The 18729-nt window shown below is 41.1% G+C and overlaps 1 protein-coding gene across 2 annotated transcripts; it reads right to left on the bottom strand.

The window, feature by feature from the left end:
- Positions 1–551: 551 nt before the first annotated feature.
- dnajc25 (DnaJ (Hsp40) homolog, subfamily C, member 25) lies at positions 552–9813 on the bottom strand. Of its 2 annotated transcripts, none has more exons than XM_051894423.1 (4): positions 9478–9811; positions 6708–6860; positions 3262–3732; positions 552–1697 (listed from the first exon to the last, which is right to left on the bottom strand). In XM_051894423.1, exons 1-4 carry the CDS (start codon positions 9763–9765, stop codon positions 1575–1577), a joined length of 1035 nt encoding a protein of 344 aa, XP_051750383.1. In that variant the 5' UTR covers positions 9766–9811; the 3' UTR covers positions 552–1574. The 2 variants fall into 2 exon arrangements, with proteins under 2 accessions (XP_051750383.1, XP_051750384.1); XM_051894424.1 differs by having other exon boundaries at positions 1607–1751; positions 9478–9813.
- Between the last annotated feature and the right edge of the window lie 8916 nt (positions 9814–18729).

The following is an 18729-nucleotide window of genomic DNA, read 5'->3' as shown; positions in this document are numbered from 1 at the left end:
TGAAGATGAACAAAGGTCTTACGGGTGTGGAACGACACGAGGGTGAGTAATTAATGAGAGAACTAACCCTTTAATACTGATAGGACAGGATGTCATGTTTTGGTTCCTCTCCTTCCTTCAATGAAATTAAGAATAGATTAACTTTCATATCAATAAATGCATCTGGAATCTATTTAATGTGTCAAAGATCTGTTTTTACGGTATATCTCCTCTGGAAAGCATTCCCGACTGACTGAACCAGGGTAACAACCATTAGACTCTGGCTTTTTGAATGAGATAATATGCAAACAATCACTTTTTGTGGTCTCTTTTTTCCCACCTCAGTCTTGTTTTTGTTCAAAACTGCATGAAATACTCCAATTGTATGGAAAAAGACCAACCAGGGTATACTTCAAAATTGTTTTCTCTTCTAGACAGACTGCAGGAGAATGAATCCCAACAGGAAAACATTAAAAGGAACTGAATGCAAAATGCATTTAAAATACATTTATATCATATCAAGTATACTACAAATCTATTAACATATTTACTGACATATTGCTTGATAAAAATATAATGAAACTTTATTTGGAGTACTTTTTAACTGCACAATGCACATTTCTTAATACTAAGCTTAAAACGTGTTTTAATGTCACTATTAGTAAGGATAGTATGATCATTGTCTGTATTTAAAGTATACTTGCAATAATTCCATTTTAGCACAATCAAATATAATTAAATATATCATTAGTTGGACCTCAGCGCTACTTCTGGGTAACTAAAGTTCATTAAGTACAAAATTAGTTGTATCAGTTTAGCGAACTTTAAATACACTGATTTAGTATACCAAAAGTACAACTGCAGGGTATTTATATTAAGTACATAAGTGTATTTGTAGTATACTTAGCATAAAATAAATGAATTTAAAATACATTTTGGTATATTTATTTTTCAGCAGGGTTTATAGAAGGCATATATGACAAGTCTTTGGATGAGAGATTGCTTCATGTGCATCTGTGTTCATGCACTGAGAACTATATAATAAATTACTGATGATGACATATTAATCTACTGTATGACAACCTTTCTTTATAGTGACAACAACAAAGTCTTCCTAACTAAACCGTGAACTATAAAACTTTATTGAAGTACCATGTAAGGAACAATTAGATATGACTTCATATGTGCAAAATAAAAGGGGATAGAGAGATAAAAACAGGCCTTGAGATACAGCACTGGGTGACGTAACATTTACGTCGAAGGAAACAGAGACAGAACCTTTCAGTGACTGAAATGAGGCATTCCTGGGTTTCTACAGCCTGTGCTCACATTCCTCCTGCTGAAACTGAGACAGTTATTTTTCTTTATGATTCCAAAACAGTCTCAACTGATCCTTTTATGCACACTGAAAAATCACATGATCCTCCACAGGTACAATCAAAACGCCTTTATCGTCTTATATCACATGAGAAAAGGCAGCAGGTGCACATTGTCAGTCCTTTGTAAACGAGGCGCACAGAGCCGGGTGTAATTACACACGAATGAGCTCAGGCCGTTTGGACGTGCATCTGGGACGGCACTGTGTGCACGTGAGGTCAGTCGTCAGCAAAAGTGATGCGTCCAGGACCCTCGCTCCTCATCCAGCGCCTGTAGCGTTTCCATCGCGAGTCTGTGGCCATCTTCATCTTCATCTCCTCCTCCTGCTCCTCTCGGTAGGCCTTTCACAAACACACAGTATGATCAGTCTGTCTGTCGTCCTAAACACAAACATACTAACACACCACACACTCACGATTAATATGATGAAAAACAGCTTCATCACTGATTGACTTCAGGAACGTTTCTATCATCTTGTGTCTATATTGTCTCAATTAAATTAAATGAGTAAAATTGTTGTTTATGCTACAAAATTAGTTAGTTCCTCTAACTTTAACGGTTTCATTTCATTAACTCAAAAAGTCTGATGCAAACTTTTTCTTTTTTTTTCTTTTTAAAGTGTGTGCAACTTTCTCAGACGACATTAAAACACACTGTAAATGCGAACATGGAACTCAATGCAATAATAAAACCAATGTCCTCACACTCTATGATGATGTTTCAACCGTTGTGATTCGATAATTAAATTAAACCATAGAAAACTGCAGTGCAAAACCACTTAATTTTCATTAAACGTCAATCTGATTTTGATCTATAAACAGAATTAGTTGTGTAAAACTGAATAAATGCATTAGGGTCATAGACGAATAAGGTTTTTAAAAGTGTAAAAAGTTTTATTAAGTGTTAATGAGATTATGTGGTTTTTATAATCAATTATCACTGCTTTTGACATTTTTTACAAGATTGACAAAATTTGTCACCAAAAAAGTCATTCGGTTTAACCAAAATTTCAGTTTTACTGAATGACACTTTTGGTTATACCGAATGACGATATTTTCAAACAACGCTAACAGGCTGATATCTAGCTAGCTAGCAAAAGGATAATCAAACATTTTATATTTAGTACAAGTTTTTAAAATATTACAACATTTTTCATGTTTTATAGCGGTTGTACCGAATGACCTGATGTTTCAGGGACATGCGTATGATCAAGTGAAAACATGAATTATTCAAATAGTTAAAAGAGAGTTAGTTACTTTGCTTCATGACCATGTGGTCCTTTGCAGGTGTCTGAATGTTGTCACATCCTGTCACATGATATTGACCACATGACTTGATCCAAAATGGTCCCTTTATATTGGTTACTCCGAATGACATCAGTGAAATTCATTTTTCCAGACATTCTTTCTCATAACAAAGCAACGACTTCTACACATATTTTTAACACCATTTTGCACTATGTTGATATATGATGTTATAAAATCATGCCAGAATAAAAAATATATACATTTATTACATCTTAAGATGATTTAATCACAAATGAAATGGCTGTATTGGCCTTTGGACGGTTAAACCGAATGACCTTTTGACACTTCAAAATACCTTTATATGAAGCAAAATATAATTAAAACCTTTTGGATTCAATAAAAGAGATCTAGTTTTACTACCTTACATACTTTGGATGTCATTTCTTTGTTTTTTTATTATTATTAAGGCCTTTGGACAAAAAAAATTACCCGTCACATCATTGACCTGTTATCAGCTACATTTTTTTAAATAAGTTTTAAACGAATTTAAATTGCATGTGTTAACTTTCAGAGTGCCAGAAAATTGTCACAAATATTTATCCGTTTTTTTTTTAAACCATGTTTAGCATTTCGTATATGAAAGAAATCTTCTCCAAACCTCATAGTTCTCTTTGATCCAGAGCTGCTGCTTCAGGAAAGTGTCTCTCAGGCTGTTGTCCAGACTGTCAAACTGAGCCTGGGACATCTTCATGTACTTGCGGATGATGTAAAGTCTCTCCTCGTCCCCATACTCCTCCCCACGAACGGTGAAGCGGTAAAACCACGAGCAGTGCCACGCCACGTAGGTGCACAGATGGTACGGGAACAGAATGATTTTACAGAGCAGGATGTCAGATATATTGGGTTTCTGATAGCCACCTTTGATGTCTATCTTGTTCTTGATGATGTCTCTGATGATCTGCTCCTCCTCCTCGCGGATCTCCTCTTTGGATCGCCGGTTCTTGCCCTTCTCTTTGGTTCTGTTCAGCAGTCCTTGCTCCTTGGCCAGTTGCGTAGCCTGGATGCGATATTTGGGAACGGTCATCAGGTAGTTGATGGCTTCCGTGTAGCTACTCCACCAGCTGTAATACTGCAAACAAATAAAAACATCTGTTTGTTAAAAGGATAGTTCTTGCTCTAACACCTGACGGTATGAGCCATATTCTATATATTAATTTGCCGACTGTCATCAATCTACGGCTCTTCAGCACCAGTCCTGGAGGTCCTACAGCGTTTAGCTCTAATCTTAGTCAAACAGAAGGTTCAGGTTTGTGTGATTAGAGTTAGAGATAAACTCTGGAAGACCGATGTCTTTCGGGACCAGAGCTGAAGAGCCATGTCCTTTGTCTGTTAAGAATCTTCCTCCACTAACACACAACACAAGTAACGACACGAGGGTAAGTAAATGACAACATTTACATTTTTGGGTGAACTATCCCTTGAAGGTGAGTGTTTAATTACAAAAGTTTGTAAAGACAAATAAAACATTTTTTTGCCATTAAACTAGAGCTTTTGGCTTGAACTAGAGCTGGTCTTGTAGTTAATCATTAAAAGACCACGATCTCGATTCAAACACCCACACGATCTTATTCCACTGATGCGGCTCCGTCTATGAAACCTTTAACAAGTCTGCTCACAGCGAACATTCAGATCTGATCCAGAGAGAGCCGTTGTCACGTATAGATATGAAACAGCTTCACAAACAGCCTTTTCAACCACACAGTATCATTATTTCTGTCTTACAATAATTCAAATTATCACAGAAGTTCTTTCTTTATAATTCACCCAAAAATGAAATTTCTGTCATTAATTACTCAGCCTCATGTCATTCCAAAACCGTAAGTTTTGACTTTTTCATCTTCGGAACACAAATTAAGATCCGCTGTATGTCCTACGCCTTCCCTATTCAACTTACGGAACGAACGCAGCGCCAGTTACATTTTTTCCGTAAGTTGAATAGGGAAGGCGTAGGACATACAGCATAAGCTTTTTGAAAAATAAGGAAGGCGGAATGGCGGAACCACTCGCAAGGCGTTCATTTGTGTTTATAAAGCATATACAGTTGTATTTTTTTTAGAAAATGACAGATCGTTTCGCTAGATAAGACCCTTATTCCTCGTCTGGTATCGTTTAAAGCCCTTTGAAGCTGCACTGAAACTGACATTTTGACCTTCAACAGTGGAGTCCATTGAAGTCCACTATAAGGAGAATAATCCTGGAATGTTTTCATCAAAAACCTTCATTTCTTTTCAACTGAAAGAAAGAAGGACATGGACATCTTGGATGACGTGGAGGTGAGTAAATTATCAGGAAAATTTTATTTGAAAGTGGACTAATCCTTTAATGTTATGAAGCAACAAAAATACTTTTTGTGCGCAAAAACAAAACAAAAATAACAATGTCTTCTCTTCCCTGTCAGTCTCCTACACAGTTGACGCTGTATAGAGAGTGCAGCACTTCCGTGTTCTACGTCAGAATGCGACTCTGTTTGGCCGGCTCCTGCGTCATCACACGCATGCGTCGTGCTGATCACTGATCAGCCAATACTGAGTCATGTTCTGACGTAAAACCCCAGAAGCGCTGCACTGTCTATACAGCGTAAACTGCGTAGTCTTTATGAGTTGTTGAATCATTCATTCAACCCAATTTTTTACATATTTTAAATTACTTTTAATTTTTTTTAATCATGATCTTTATTTTGAAGTGAACAAAAAAAAAATCATGATTCTTAATTTATTCAGAATCTTGCAGCTCTACCTTAAACCAAGAATACAATGATATTGGATCTTTGGCCCCGTTTCCCCGTTTTGGTCGATCGGGTCACAAGTGGACGAGGGAGACACATATCTGTTTACACCTGGTACTTTAATTTATGTCTTTTGTCCACTTTCAACCACTTCTGTCCTGATTTCTTCGAGGGGAGGGTTTATGGGTGGGTAAATGTGTGGGGGTTTTAGGTTTTTTTTTTCCCAAATCTTTCGATCTAATGAACAAAATAAGCTCGTGCAATTTATACATGAACGTGTCCAGAGGTAACGGAAAAACATACGGAGAGCATCAGCTTTCGTTTCTGCCCTGACAGCCGCAAGATTGGCCGAACGCTGTGAGTGTGTTAGAAATCAGGAATGGTGAGAGAACATGGTGCTTGGTACATTTTTTGTCTTCAAACCAAATGGGTCCTTCAGCCGACAAAGTTTCAATCCCATCTGGCTAGCGCGCACTTACCTAACACGTTAGGCCAGTAGGCGGAGAGTAGACGTCTTTTGTGGCTGTTCGAACACATTCAACCACATGAGCGTCTACAGTACGAAAAACAATCCGGTAGAATGCGTTTTCAATTCCCTCTGGAAGTGACCGAAAGTGGACAAGCTCAAAACATTTTACACCCCATTTACACCTGTATTTAACGTCGTCCACTTGTGATCCGATTGACCAAAACACATCTTAACACCAGGTGGAAACAGGGCCTTTAAGTCTGTGACTTGAGATGTTATAGCCCACAATGCATTTGCTTTGTAACCCCCTATTGGCTGTTCAGGGAGAGTCTATCTGAGCAGTGGGTAAAAATACTTCAAATCCCACCAGGTTTCAAAGTCTCTATAGGCCTTACAGTTTGGGATCCACAACAGTTTTAGCAAAGAACAGCATTTGTACTGCATTTGTTGCTGTGCACCCAATTAGTAGAATTTAAAATTTGGTGTACATCTGGTGTAGTTCTGAAGGACAGTCAGAAGACGCAATTCAAATAGTCAAAATGGTTCACGATTGTATTGGCTCCTATCTGATGAACCAGAATTCTTTTGGCATTTTGTCATGAGGGTCTGTAAATGATACACAATTGGAGTCTCTGAGATTTACAGAACCTAAACTTACTTAGAGCAGAAAAATAAACTCATCTGTAGCTACGTGTACATGGACACCTTTTGTTTGTGATGAATCCGATACAATCAGATTATTAGGGTCCATGTAAATGCAGCTAGTATGTTGGCCAATGGCAATGAATGAAGTGAGTGAGCCGCAAGTGATCAGGATATAAGGAACATTTTGTGATTGCGGAGAACTTACCTGAAACAGTGAAATTGCACAAATCGTTACGAGAATCACTATCCTAACGTCTACTTTGGGAGCGAGTCTTCTCCTGTAGTAGGTGTAGTAGTGGCTGTAATATTCCTCTGGGTGGTCCAGCATGTAGTCATAGTCCTTACGTAACTCTTCATCCTGAAAATCACAGTATTACAGATCTTACAGTCTATTCAGCTGTCATGACTATTTAAACATGCAAGGGAAAGCAATACGTGAATGTCTGACATCTGAGCTACATTTGAATGCTGGTGATTCAGTTCATGAGATAAAGCATAAGGCTAATGTTAAAATAAGATTTCAAATGTCGTTGAGGTGTTTTCATTGTGGATAGACTATGTAGCAAGATTAACAAATGTGTATTAAAGAGTGTCAGACCTCTAACGCTGAGCACTATTGAGTGGGTCTCCTTCACTCTAGTGGACACGGACCAACACAGCTGGATTTACTAAAGTTTACAAGGTTTGTGAATCTTTTTTTACATGATTAAATGATCAAGTGATGTAAAATGGCACCATAGAGTGAACACACATTTTTGCGTTTAACTTTCTGCAGGTTTTATAAAGGTAAATTTAAGACCTTTTTAAGACCAATTAAAATTTAAGAAATAAATTGAAGAGAACGTAACGCTCTAAATGTAAATGTCCAGGAAGCACACAATGAGTTGTATTAGCAACACTTCAAAGTTTAAAAATACAATTTCCAGCAGATCTCCATTACTTTTTAATTAATTTTACAAAACAAAAAGCTTAAAGTTGAATAGCTCTGCTTCCAAACACTAGAATATGGAAATAACTTTCACTGTACCTTCTGATCACACTGAAAAAAAAGATGTTCTTTTTCAGTAATTTTGTCTTGTTTTCCAGTGCAAATATCTAAAAGATTCTTAAATCAAGATACTTTTACTTGAGAAGCAAAATGACATAAGATAAGAAATCTTGTGAAATCTTGTGAAATCTTGTTAAAGTGATTTTATGATTAAAACAAGAACAAATATCTGCCAATGGGTTCAGAAAAATCAACTTAATTCAAATGAAAAAGTAAATGTCTTGATTTAGGGATGTTTATATATTTGTACTGAAAAACAAAAATCCTAAGAATGTTTTTTTTTTTTGCAATTTAATTTTGAAATTTAATTTAGGGCCCTATGAAATCCATTTTATATATATATTTAATTTTTCCTCAAATTCCGTTTTATTTTTTACCAAATTCTGTTTTCTGTTTTTGGGTTAACTATTTCCTCACATGAGGGTGAGTAATTAATGACAGAATTTTAATTTTTGGGTGAACTATCCCTTTAAGTGTACTGTCCTACTTTTGATTTATTCATCTAAAAATTCCGTGACATTTCGTATTATCAAATACAGTAAATTCCATTTTTATGAATGGGTTCTGTGATTCCATACATGTTTTCCACATCGTGCGAATCATAAAGCCCCTAACTTAAATTAATGCCATGATATTGAATTTAAGACGTTCTGCTCCAATTTAAGACATTTTTAAGGCCTTAAACTGTAGAAGGTCAAATTTAGACTTTTTATGACCTGCAGAAACTGTAACTTATAGACTTTCAATTAAGAGACAGAAATCTCTTCACTGAATTTCGCTCTTGAACAAAATCCAGTCGTTTCAATAGCAATGCACATGTTCAGGAATTTCTCATGAGGGCAAAAGATTTCCACATGCAAATTTCACATCGGGTTGAAGTTGGTCACGTGATTTTTCCAGCTGAAATTAGCTATTGTGAACAACTTTACTAGGACTTTGCCCATTTGACTCTGCTGATGTCAGAAATTACAATGAGATGGAGCAGAAAGTATACTTTGGGGTTAATGGTAGGGTAGGCAATTTTTTTATAAATAATAAAAATAATAGAAGTGGTCAAAATATTAAAACATGTAAAACATGTACATATCTCTTCTGTGGAAGTCTCAGGACCAAAAAATCATCCAATCATTGCATTCGGTCCGAACCCTGCTAGCGCAGACGTCACACGTCATCACCGCGTACAGTCACTGAGCGCCGCAAACAAACAGCAGCCACCTTTTACAGTTCCTCCTGAACCAAAACAACCAGCTTACGCTGCGTTCACGCCTTAACTGCCCGGAGCTGTTCACATCCTCAGACTCGGAATGATGCGTTTCTATGTCGACACCATCAACGCTGAACTGAATCTGCAGCAGTCAGGTGTTACAACTAGAGCTCTGTAAATTATGTTCATTATTATTGTAACGTTATGTGCTTTGAGACATGAGCTGGTTTAATGCCGTCTCTCTCGATGCTTTGCAGACTCTGCTCAGGCTGTGCGCGTTCATGCGTTTTGAAGGAGGCGTGGCTTTGGAGACGCTCTGAAAGGAGGGAGGAGCCTTATTTGATCTCAAAGCTAGCTTGCTATTGCTAGCCTCTCCGAAATTGCCCACCCTACCTTTAATTAAACAGGAAAACTTATGTGATAATTAAAAAATATATGTTCCACTGACTTCTTAGTGTCAGAAAAATAAGAATAACTAGATAGGCTACTATATAGGTAAAGTTGGTCGAGACTCGAGACAAACTTTGATGTTGGTTTGACAAAGCACTGAAAGTTTACATTAACTGTAAAAACATAAAGAGTCTATATTCATTCAGTCAGTCAGTCAAATAAGCAGACAGAAAGACAGAAACATCACAGTAACACAAATCAGAAGAGCACCAGGGTCTGTATATAGTCTGATGGATTTAGCTTGTAAGCTATAGGAAGAGTATAGACATTTACCTTGAGCGTCTCGTAAGCAGTCGCGACGAGCAGGAACTTCTGCTGCGCGCTCTCGCGGGTGTCGTCGGTCTCCCCGGGCTGATATCTGTCCGGGTGGTATCTCCGGGCCAGCTGGCGGTACGCGCGTCCGATCTCCGCTTTACTGGCATCGCGCGAAACTCCAAGCACGTCGTAGCAGCTCTGAGTCCCGCAGTACAGTCCCTCGATGAGCGCGGCGACCGAAGAAAACCCCGAAATAAAAACAAAACAGATCCCTAAAGTGAGTCTCAGCTCCATGGACGCGGCCATGTCAGCATTCTCATGCTGCGGTCGCGCTCTGATGACGCAACGGCGGTCGTACACGTGTTGAACAAGGTTCGTCCAAAACTGGTTTGCTATTTTTGGGGTGTGATTCCTGATTGTGGCCCGGTCAAGTTTGTATTCAAGGGTCCCCTCCCAATTTTGACAACTCTAATAGCTTTTCAAATCATGTTTTAGATCAATTCTTAATGAAACTCAGATCTCTTTGCTGGGTTAAAATCAACCCAAGTTGGGTTGAAAATGGACAAACCCAGTGAGTTGGTTGTTTTAGGTTAAATGTTTGACCAATCTGCTGGGTAGTTTTATTTAACTCAACTATTGTTTAAAAATTACTGTATTGCTTGATTAAAATGAACCCAAAAAATATGTTGGAAATGAACATTTAATACGTTTACTGAATAGCCTACTAATTAAACAATAAACATTTATTAAATTGCTTATTAATAAATATTCACCTTTTGATTATTATTGTTTCCTCTAGTAATTATGTGTCTGATTTTAAATTTCCAACATATTTTGGGTTCATTTTAAGCCAGACATACAGTCATTTTTAAACAATAGTTGAGTTAAATAAAACTGCCCAGCAGGCTGATCAAACATTTAACCCAACTGCTGGGGTAAAACAACCCAATTGATGGGTTTTTCCATTTTCAACCCAACTTGGGTTGATTTTAACCCAGCATGTTTCAGTGTACGGAGACCCTAAAGGGAGAAACAATCTTCTGGCCAACAAAGTTGTAGAAGTTTCTGTTAGCCAGTAAATTATGAACTTTAAGTTTAATGACAGTATTTCACCCAGTTGCTTCATTTGTCATCTATGAAGAAACAATTACTCACTTATATTAGAATTGTGTTTATTGTGTTTATTAAAGTATTTTGGATTGACTTTTCTAATTTTGTAAAAAATAATTTTTATAGCCTTTTTTTGGTGATCTCTTTAAAAATAGAAAAGTCATCCTAGACGCGCTGATCGAAAGAGGACACAACATCACTGTGGTGACCCACACAGCCTCACTGTCGGTCCAAACCAGCCCGTCCGCGGGATATAATGTGGAGATTCTACAGGTGCCTTACACAAAGCAGGACATCCTGGAGAACATGGAAAGGATGCTGAAATGCTGGACTCATGATCTACCGAATGACAACATCATCACGGCTTCCATGAAGATCAAGGAGATGATTGACACAGGCACCGAGCAGAATCAGGCTGTGTGTAATGAGCTCTTTGCCAGAGAAGACCTCTCTGACCTCTCCCATCAAGAGACTTTGAAAACCTCAAGTCTCTTGTCTCGTTACTTTTCTGCTTTTGGGTTCCATTGTGAGTTAGTTCAGTGGAGAACACGCCACACTTAGAACACCAGAGACCAGGGTTCAAGTCCAGCCAAGGGCGACCTCCTTACAGCAAGACTGAACCATGGAAGGAAGCCCAGCAGAAGGACCTTCACCACCCTCCAATGTGGACCATATTTTGGCAGCCCTCTCAGATCAAGCAGCAACCATACAGCGGCATGACCAGGTGCTGTCAGAGATCCTCCATATTTTGAATCTCAATACAATGAATGTCAATACAAAACATACAGTCTCCAGAGTGATACTGGATACGGCAGTAATGAAGGTGAGAGCACTTTATTACAGTTCACCGGAGTTGATTTACGGATATAAAGTTTACCAGTTTATTAAGCACCACCCGAAAAAGCATAAGGTCTTTACATATTTGTTTACTGTTAGTTGCAACGAGTGTTTCTGTGTACTTCTCTATGTATCTTGATGATAATGCAAAGAAAAGAGAGAGAGAGAGTTTATGGATAATATTTTAATGCACACTTGCACTGTGTTTTATTAAGCTCTTACAGAGATTTTCTAGAGTGAAAACAGACGATTCATATTTTGTGTGAAGTACAATAAACATCATAAAACTCATCTGTAAAATTTTGGCCATTATTCGGACGGTACAACAGGCTTGTAGTAATATAGTGGATAAAAACAAGAAAACAATATAAGTTATAACCGTAATTAAACTAAACTATACCTGTTCTATCACCATGCAGCATATATTTGCAGTTTCTGACATTATTGTGAGTCCTGACTGAATCATGCTATAAAATTACATGCTATAAAAAATTATCTGTGGGGTATTTTGAGCTAAAACTTCACATATACACTCTGGGGACATCAGAGACTTATTTTACATCTTGTAAATGGGGGCATAATAGGTCCCCTTTAACATCACAGCAGTTGATGGCAGTCCTCTGGGTTCAGGAGAAGTTAGTCAATGTACTCCACCTCTCCAGCTACAGGTGGGGCAACACCAGGAATGGATACAGTTCCATTCTCCTAAACTTCCTCTAATCCTCGGCTTCCCTTGGCTGACTTTACACAACCCACACATTGACTGGTCCCAAGGGGTTGTTAGAACCTGGGGAACTGACTGCCAGGTTTTAGATAATACCTTCTGCCATTCTTCCAAGCTATTAGAGACATTTTCAGAACCCTCACAAGACATCTCCAGGAGGAGATCTGCATCTATTTCTGAGACCCAATCCACTGAAGTCATGGCCGTTCCCGAAATGGAGCCAGTCACAACCAAGTCTCTTGCTCATTATCCTGAGTTATCCCGAGTCCCCCAGGAGTATGCGGACCTCAAGGAAGTCTTCAGTAAAACCCAAGCTGCCACACTACCACCTCATAGAGCTTATGACTGCACTATTGAATTAGTTCCTGGTACTTGTCCACCACGTGGAAGACTCTATTCCCTCTCTGGCCCCGAGAGATTAGCCATGGACAAATATCTCAAAGCAGCCTTGGACAGTGAATTCATCCGTCCATCCACCTCACCTGCAGGGGCCGGCTTTTTCTTCGTTGAAAAGAAGGACAGGGGTCTCCAACCCTGCATAGACTGTCGAGGTTTAAACCATATAACCATCAAGAACCGATACCCTCTCCCTCTTATGTCCACAACTTTTGAGATCCTGCAAGGGGTTACCATCTTCACGAAATTTGACCTTCGTAATGCGTAATTCTAGTTAGAATCCGTGAGGGGGATGAGTGGAAGAACACCCCGACAGGCCACTACGAATACCAGGTAATACCATTTGGCCTGGTCAATGCACCAGCCATCTTCCAAGCCTTTATTAATGATGTTCTCATAGAAATGCTGAATATATTTGTGTTTGTCTATCTGGATGATATTTTAATTTTCTCCCGCAATTACCAAGAGCATGTTCAGCAGGTCAAACAGGTTCTGGCCCAGCTACTGAAACATAAGCTTTATGTAAAGTTGGAAAAGAGCGAGTTTCATGTTCCAGAAGTTTCCTTCCTCGGCTTCACAGTATCAAAAGGCAGCCTTCAGATAAATCCAGGTAAGATACGAGCAGTTTTGGATTGGCCTCGACCAACTTCAGTGAAGCAGGTACAGCGCTTTCTGGGCTTTTTCAATTTTTATAGAAGATTCATTAGAAACTTTAGTTCTGTTGCTGAGCCTCTTTCCGCATTGACCAGGAATTCAGCTAGGCCATTTGTGTGGACCAGCAGAGCAGATCACGCCTTCAACAGACTAAAACAGCTCTTTACATCTGCCAACGTAAACATTGTCATCAACATTCATCAACATTAGCAATCGCTTGGCATAAATGTGAGCTATTCATTAATTGTGAAGCAGTCTGAAGTGCTGCTGGGCAAGCCTGTAGAGCGCAACAGCGCCGCGTTTACCCGCGGTTAGAACAGCATGTTACACTTCAAATGTGCGCATCTTCCACACAGGACAGCAGTCTGGATATCTTCCCAAATCGTCCCTCTCCATCATTTTCGTCCCGTTTTTATTCGTTGACAAATTATTCATCAACAAAATTAACACTGCACTATGGGTTCAAGTATACTATAAGTGGTAACTAAATACATTTTTTAAATACAGAGATAGTATATTAAAAGCACATTTTAGTTCATATTTCATGGTGTCTTAAAATAGCACAATTGAATACACTTAGATGTTCTTAAGATTATATTAAGAAGTACTAATGAAGAATTTTTAGTACATTAAGTACAAAATTAGTCCAACAACTTAAATATCAACAATATCAATATAGCAATAAAATTGGTAAATATCTAGCAAACCAGTTAAAGCGGAAAAAAGAAAAAGCAACTATCCCATCCATATTCACTGAATCAGGTAAAACAACTCAGAACCCACAAGAAATTAATAACATATTTCAAACTTTTTATTATAAATTATATTCTTCTGATTATAACCCAGACAAAATAGAAATAGATAATTTCTTAAAAGAAATACAACTGCCAACACTGTCAAAAGAACAGGCAAATGTATTAGATGCACCTCTTACACTAGATGAACTCTGTAAAGCCTTAGACAATATGCCTAATAATAAATCACCCGGACCCGCCGGTTTACTAGCTGAATTTTATAAACACTTCTGGCAAATTTTATCTCCACTATTTCTCAAAATAGTCACAGAAATAAAGAGCACATCTACAATACTGACACATATGAACACAGCCGCTATGACCCTTTTGTTAAAACCAAATAAAGATCCTTCTATGCATCCTTCTAGTTATCGCCCGCTTTCATTAATAAACACAGATTTAAAACTAAAGCGCTAGCTACAAGAATTGAGTCAGTCATTCCGACACTAATTCATCTGGTTTTATTAAACACAGGAACGCTTCAGACAACATCCGTAGATTATTCAACTTGATTAACCTTGCCCAACAAAAACAAACTAAAACTATAATTGTATCACTCGATGCTGAAAAAGCATTTGATAAAGTTACTTGGACATTCCTATTCAACACTCTACACAGATTTGGCTTTGGAGATTCGTTCATTCAATGGATAAAAATATTATACACTTCATCTATGGCCACAATCACCACAAATGGAATCACATCAAAAAATTTCACACTTCATCGCGGGACCAGACAGGGATGCCCACGCTCTTCTTCTTTATTTGCTATCTTCATAGAACCACTGGCAGCAGCAATAAGACAAAATAATAACATTAAAGGAATACAAGATTTAAACACACAACACAAGATATGTCTTTATGCAGACGATCTATTATTATGTTTACAAGACCCGCACACCTCATTAGAAGAAACCTTTAAAATTATTAATACCTTCTCCAAAATTTCTGATTATACAATTAACTGGAACAAATCAACCATACTATCCCTCTCCGAAGACGCATGGGATTCTACAGCTCATAATACGTCTCTTCCACTTCGCACTGGCAACATTACATATTTGGGTATCAACATTTCCTCCAGACTGTCAGAGTTATTCAATCTTAATTATTCACCCCTTTTAAAGAAAATTACAGATGATCTCAAGCGCTGGACTAACCTTCCATTATCACTCATTGGCCGCATTGCTACAGTCAAAATGAAGACTTTACCACAAAATAACAACCTGTTCTCAATGCTCCCAATAACACCCACAGATAAATGGTTTAAATCATTAGATACATTAACTTCTCATTTTTACTGGAACAACAAAACACCTAAAATATCTCTGGCAAAATTGCAGAAAACAAAGCCACAAGGTGGCCTAGAAGCTCCAAATTTTCAACATTACTTTTTAGCAAACCAATTACAATATATGATTAAATGGATAAACAAAAACAATTACACTAAATTATGGATAGATCTGGAACAAAATCAATGCAACAGCACATCAATAGCAGACCTTCCCTTTTTACCCACTTCAATTAAAAAAATGCATTTTAAAAATATTAAAATCACTTCGACTCTGACAGCCTGGTGGAAAATAAATAAAATTACTAATTCATCACTAACACCATGTAGACACACCCCAATCTGGCACAACCCTGATTTCCAACTAAGCAATAAACCTATATATTTTCCTTTATGACAACAAAAAGGAATCACTCATCTCAATCACTTATTTCAAGAAAATAAATTGGTACCATTTAAAATATTAGCCCAGAGATACAGTCTTGAGGGAGAACAGTTCTTTCAGTATCAACAAATTAAATCCATAATTAAATCGAAGATCAATATAACTAATAATCCACTTAATCCCTCTCAGTTAATAGAAGAAATATTAAAAATAACAACAAAAATACCAAATACCAATCTCTGGAAGGAAATCTGTAATAACACATTTTCTATGACTACCAATACAAATCTCCAACTCATACAATACAAGATTGATCACAGGACACATATCACTGAAAGAAAACTGTTTAACATGGGTCTGAGGGACACTGATATTTGCTCACAGTGCACGTCGGGAAGCACAGATGACTACCTTCATGCCACATGGTCCTGTCAACCTGTTCATTCATTCTGGATATCTGTCACTAAGAAACTCTCTACTATTTTGGGCTGCAGAATCCCTCTATCTCCATCACTCTGTTTACTTGGCAATAGTACTGTAATGATGGGTCGGCAGAGCGGGGATCCATTTGCAAGCTTTTATTAAGAACAGTATTTATACAGGTAGACAGGGGCAAAGGCAGGAACATAAACAAGGACAGGCAATGGTCGAGGCAGGCGGCAGACAAACAGAATCAGGGTACAGGCAAGGATCAGGGCAGGCAGCAGAGAATCACAAAGAATAAACAGTCCAACGGAAACCAGGAAACAGTCCACAAGAAAACGCTTAGTAATGATCACCGGGGCAAATCAAGACTTCGCAAAGGGTGTGTGTGTGTGTGTGTCTTAAATAGTCCAGGTAATGATCTGCAGGTGTGTGTGGCAATTGGTGATTGGTGCATGTGATTGGAAGGGAGGATTATGGGAAGTGGAGTCCAGGAACTGACAGGAACAGACAGTGATCGTGACATAACGCCCCCCTTCCGGAAGGCGCGTCCTCGCGGCGTAAATGGCACAGATAGGGAGGGGGGGTGGGTACATTGGAGACCTGTTGGCAGACGGGAACGGGGTCTCCAATGCAGGTCCAGGAACTCGGGCAGCCACGGGGGGTCAGGTGCCACGGGCAGCCACGGCGGGTCAGGTGCCACGGGCAGCCACGGCGGGTCAGGTGCCACGGGCAGCCACGGCGGGTCAGGTGCCACGGGCAGCCACGGCGGGTCAGGTGCCACGGGCAGCCATGGTGGGTTAGGTTCCAAGGGCAGCCACGGCGGGTCAGGTGCCACGGGCAGCCACGGCGGGTCAGGTGGCTTGGGCAACCACGGCGGGTCAGGTGGCTTGGGCAACCACGGCGGGTCAGGTGGCTTGGGCAACCACGGCGGGTCAGGTGGCTTGGGCAACCACGGCAGGTCAGGTGGCTTAGGCGGCCACGGTAGGTCAGGTGGCTTGGGCGACCACGGCAGGTCAAGTGGCTTGGGCGACCACGGCAGGTCAGGGTCCGTAGCTGGCCACAGCAGTTCACAGGCGGTTGAAGGCCGTGGGCGTGTAAGGTCCCCACCCGCAAGCTCAAGCAATTCGGAGGCCGCTGATGATCGCGGCCGTGCAGGGTCCCCACCCACAAGCTCCCCACCCTCAGGTATATGGCCCCCCCCCAAAAAGTTCTTGGGGAATTCAACGGAGGCGAGGAGCTCGGGTGGCGCCGGCAGGGCGAGGAGCTCGGGTGGCGCCGGCAGGGCGAGGAGCTCGGGTGGCGCCGGCAGGGCGAGGAGCTCGGGTGGCGCCGGCAGGGCGAGGAGCTCGGTTGGCGCCGGCAGGGCGAGGAGCTCGGTTGGCGCCGGCAGGGCGAGGAGCTCGGTGCCGGCCTCCGTGGCTGTATCAGGAAGAGCGGATTGCTCTGGGACGGCAGCGGACTGTTCTGGAACGGCAGCGGGCTGCTCTGGGACGGCAGCGGGCTGCTCTAGGACGGCAGCGGGCTGCTCTGGGACGGCCTCCGGGCCTACAGCGGGCTCTGGGAAGGCCTCTGGGCCTTGAGGGCTGGAGGAAGCCTTCTTCCTCCTCCTCCTCCGTTTGAATGGTTGAGGCGGTGGCTCTGTGCCTACCTCCTCGGTGGGCGCTGCAGCGGGCTCACGGGGTGGAGCGGACTCACTGGCTGGGACGACCCCTATGTTCCCAGACACTGGCGGGGCGGCCATCTTGCCCGTGGGCACTGGCAAAGCAGCCATCTTGTCCATAGCATCCCGAGAGCTTGAGTGCGTTGCAACCGGCGAGCTTGAGTGCGTTGCAACCGGCGAGCTTGAGTGCGTTGCAACCGGCGAGCTTGAGTGCGTTGCAACCGGCGAGCTTGAGTGCGTTGCAACCGGCGAGCTTGAGTGCGTTGCAACCGGCGAGCTTGAGTGCGTTGCAACCGGCGAGCTTGAGTGCGTTGCAACCGGCGAGCTTGAGTGCGTTGCAACCGGCGAGCTTGAGTGCGTTGCAACCGGCGAGCTTGAGTGCGTTGCAACCGGCGAGCTTGAGTGCGTTGCAACCGGCGAGCTTGAGTGCGTTGCAACCGGCGAGCTTGAGTGCGTTGCAACCGGCGAGCTTGAGTGCGTAGCAACCGGCGAGCTTGAGTGCGAGGCGGCCGGCGGGCTTGTGTACGAAGCGGCCGGCGGAGGTTTAGGAATGCCAGCCGCTCGTGCTGAAGTCAGCGGTGGATCAGCCACACTGGAACGCAACCCTCTCCGCCTCCGGACAGATCCAGAGACGTGACGTGATTCTAGACAGTCAACTGAGATTTGACTTGGCTCTGGAAGATCAGCGGAGACATGATATGATGATGTTGTGGCCGCCATTTTGTGAATGCTCTCTGTAGAGGCAGCCATTACATGAGGGGACGAGGTGTCGCGTTCCTCCGCGACACCCACGGTAAAGCTAGAGCCACTCCTCTGTAATGCCAGATCTATATATTGTTCTAGCGTCCCATCGGGGTCATGCAATGGCATGATGGAACGGAGCGGATCAGACAGTCCCCCGCGAAAGAATATCATGAGGCATACAGTGTCAAAGGTGGTTAAGTGTGCCAGTTCAATAAAGTCCTTGACATAGTCCTCTATCGTTCTGTCTCCT

This window comes from Ctenopharyngodon idella, chromosome 5, assembly GCF_019924925.1.
Source record: "Ctenopharyngodon idella isolate HZGC_01 chromosome 5, HZGC01, whole genome shotgun sequence".
NCBI classification, from domain to species: Eukaryota; Metazoa; Chordata; class Actinopteri; order Cypriniformes; family Xenocyprididae; genus Ctenopharyngodon; species Ctenopharyngodon idella.
Note: the sequence above shows the minus strand (reverse complement) of the source record. Positions and strands in the feature narration are given on the sequence as shown.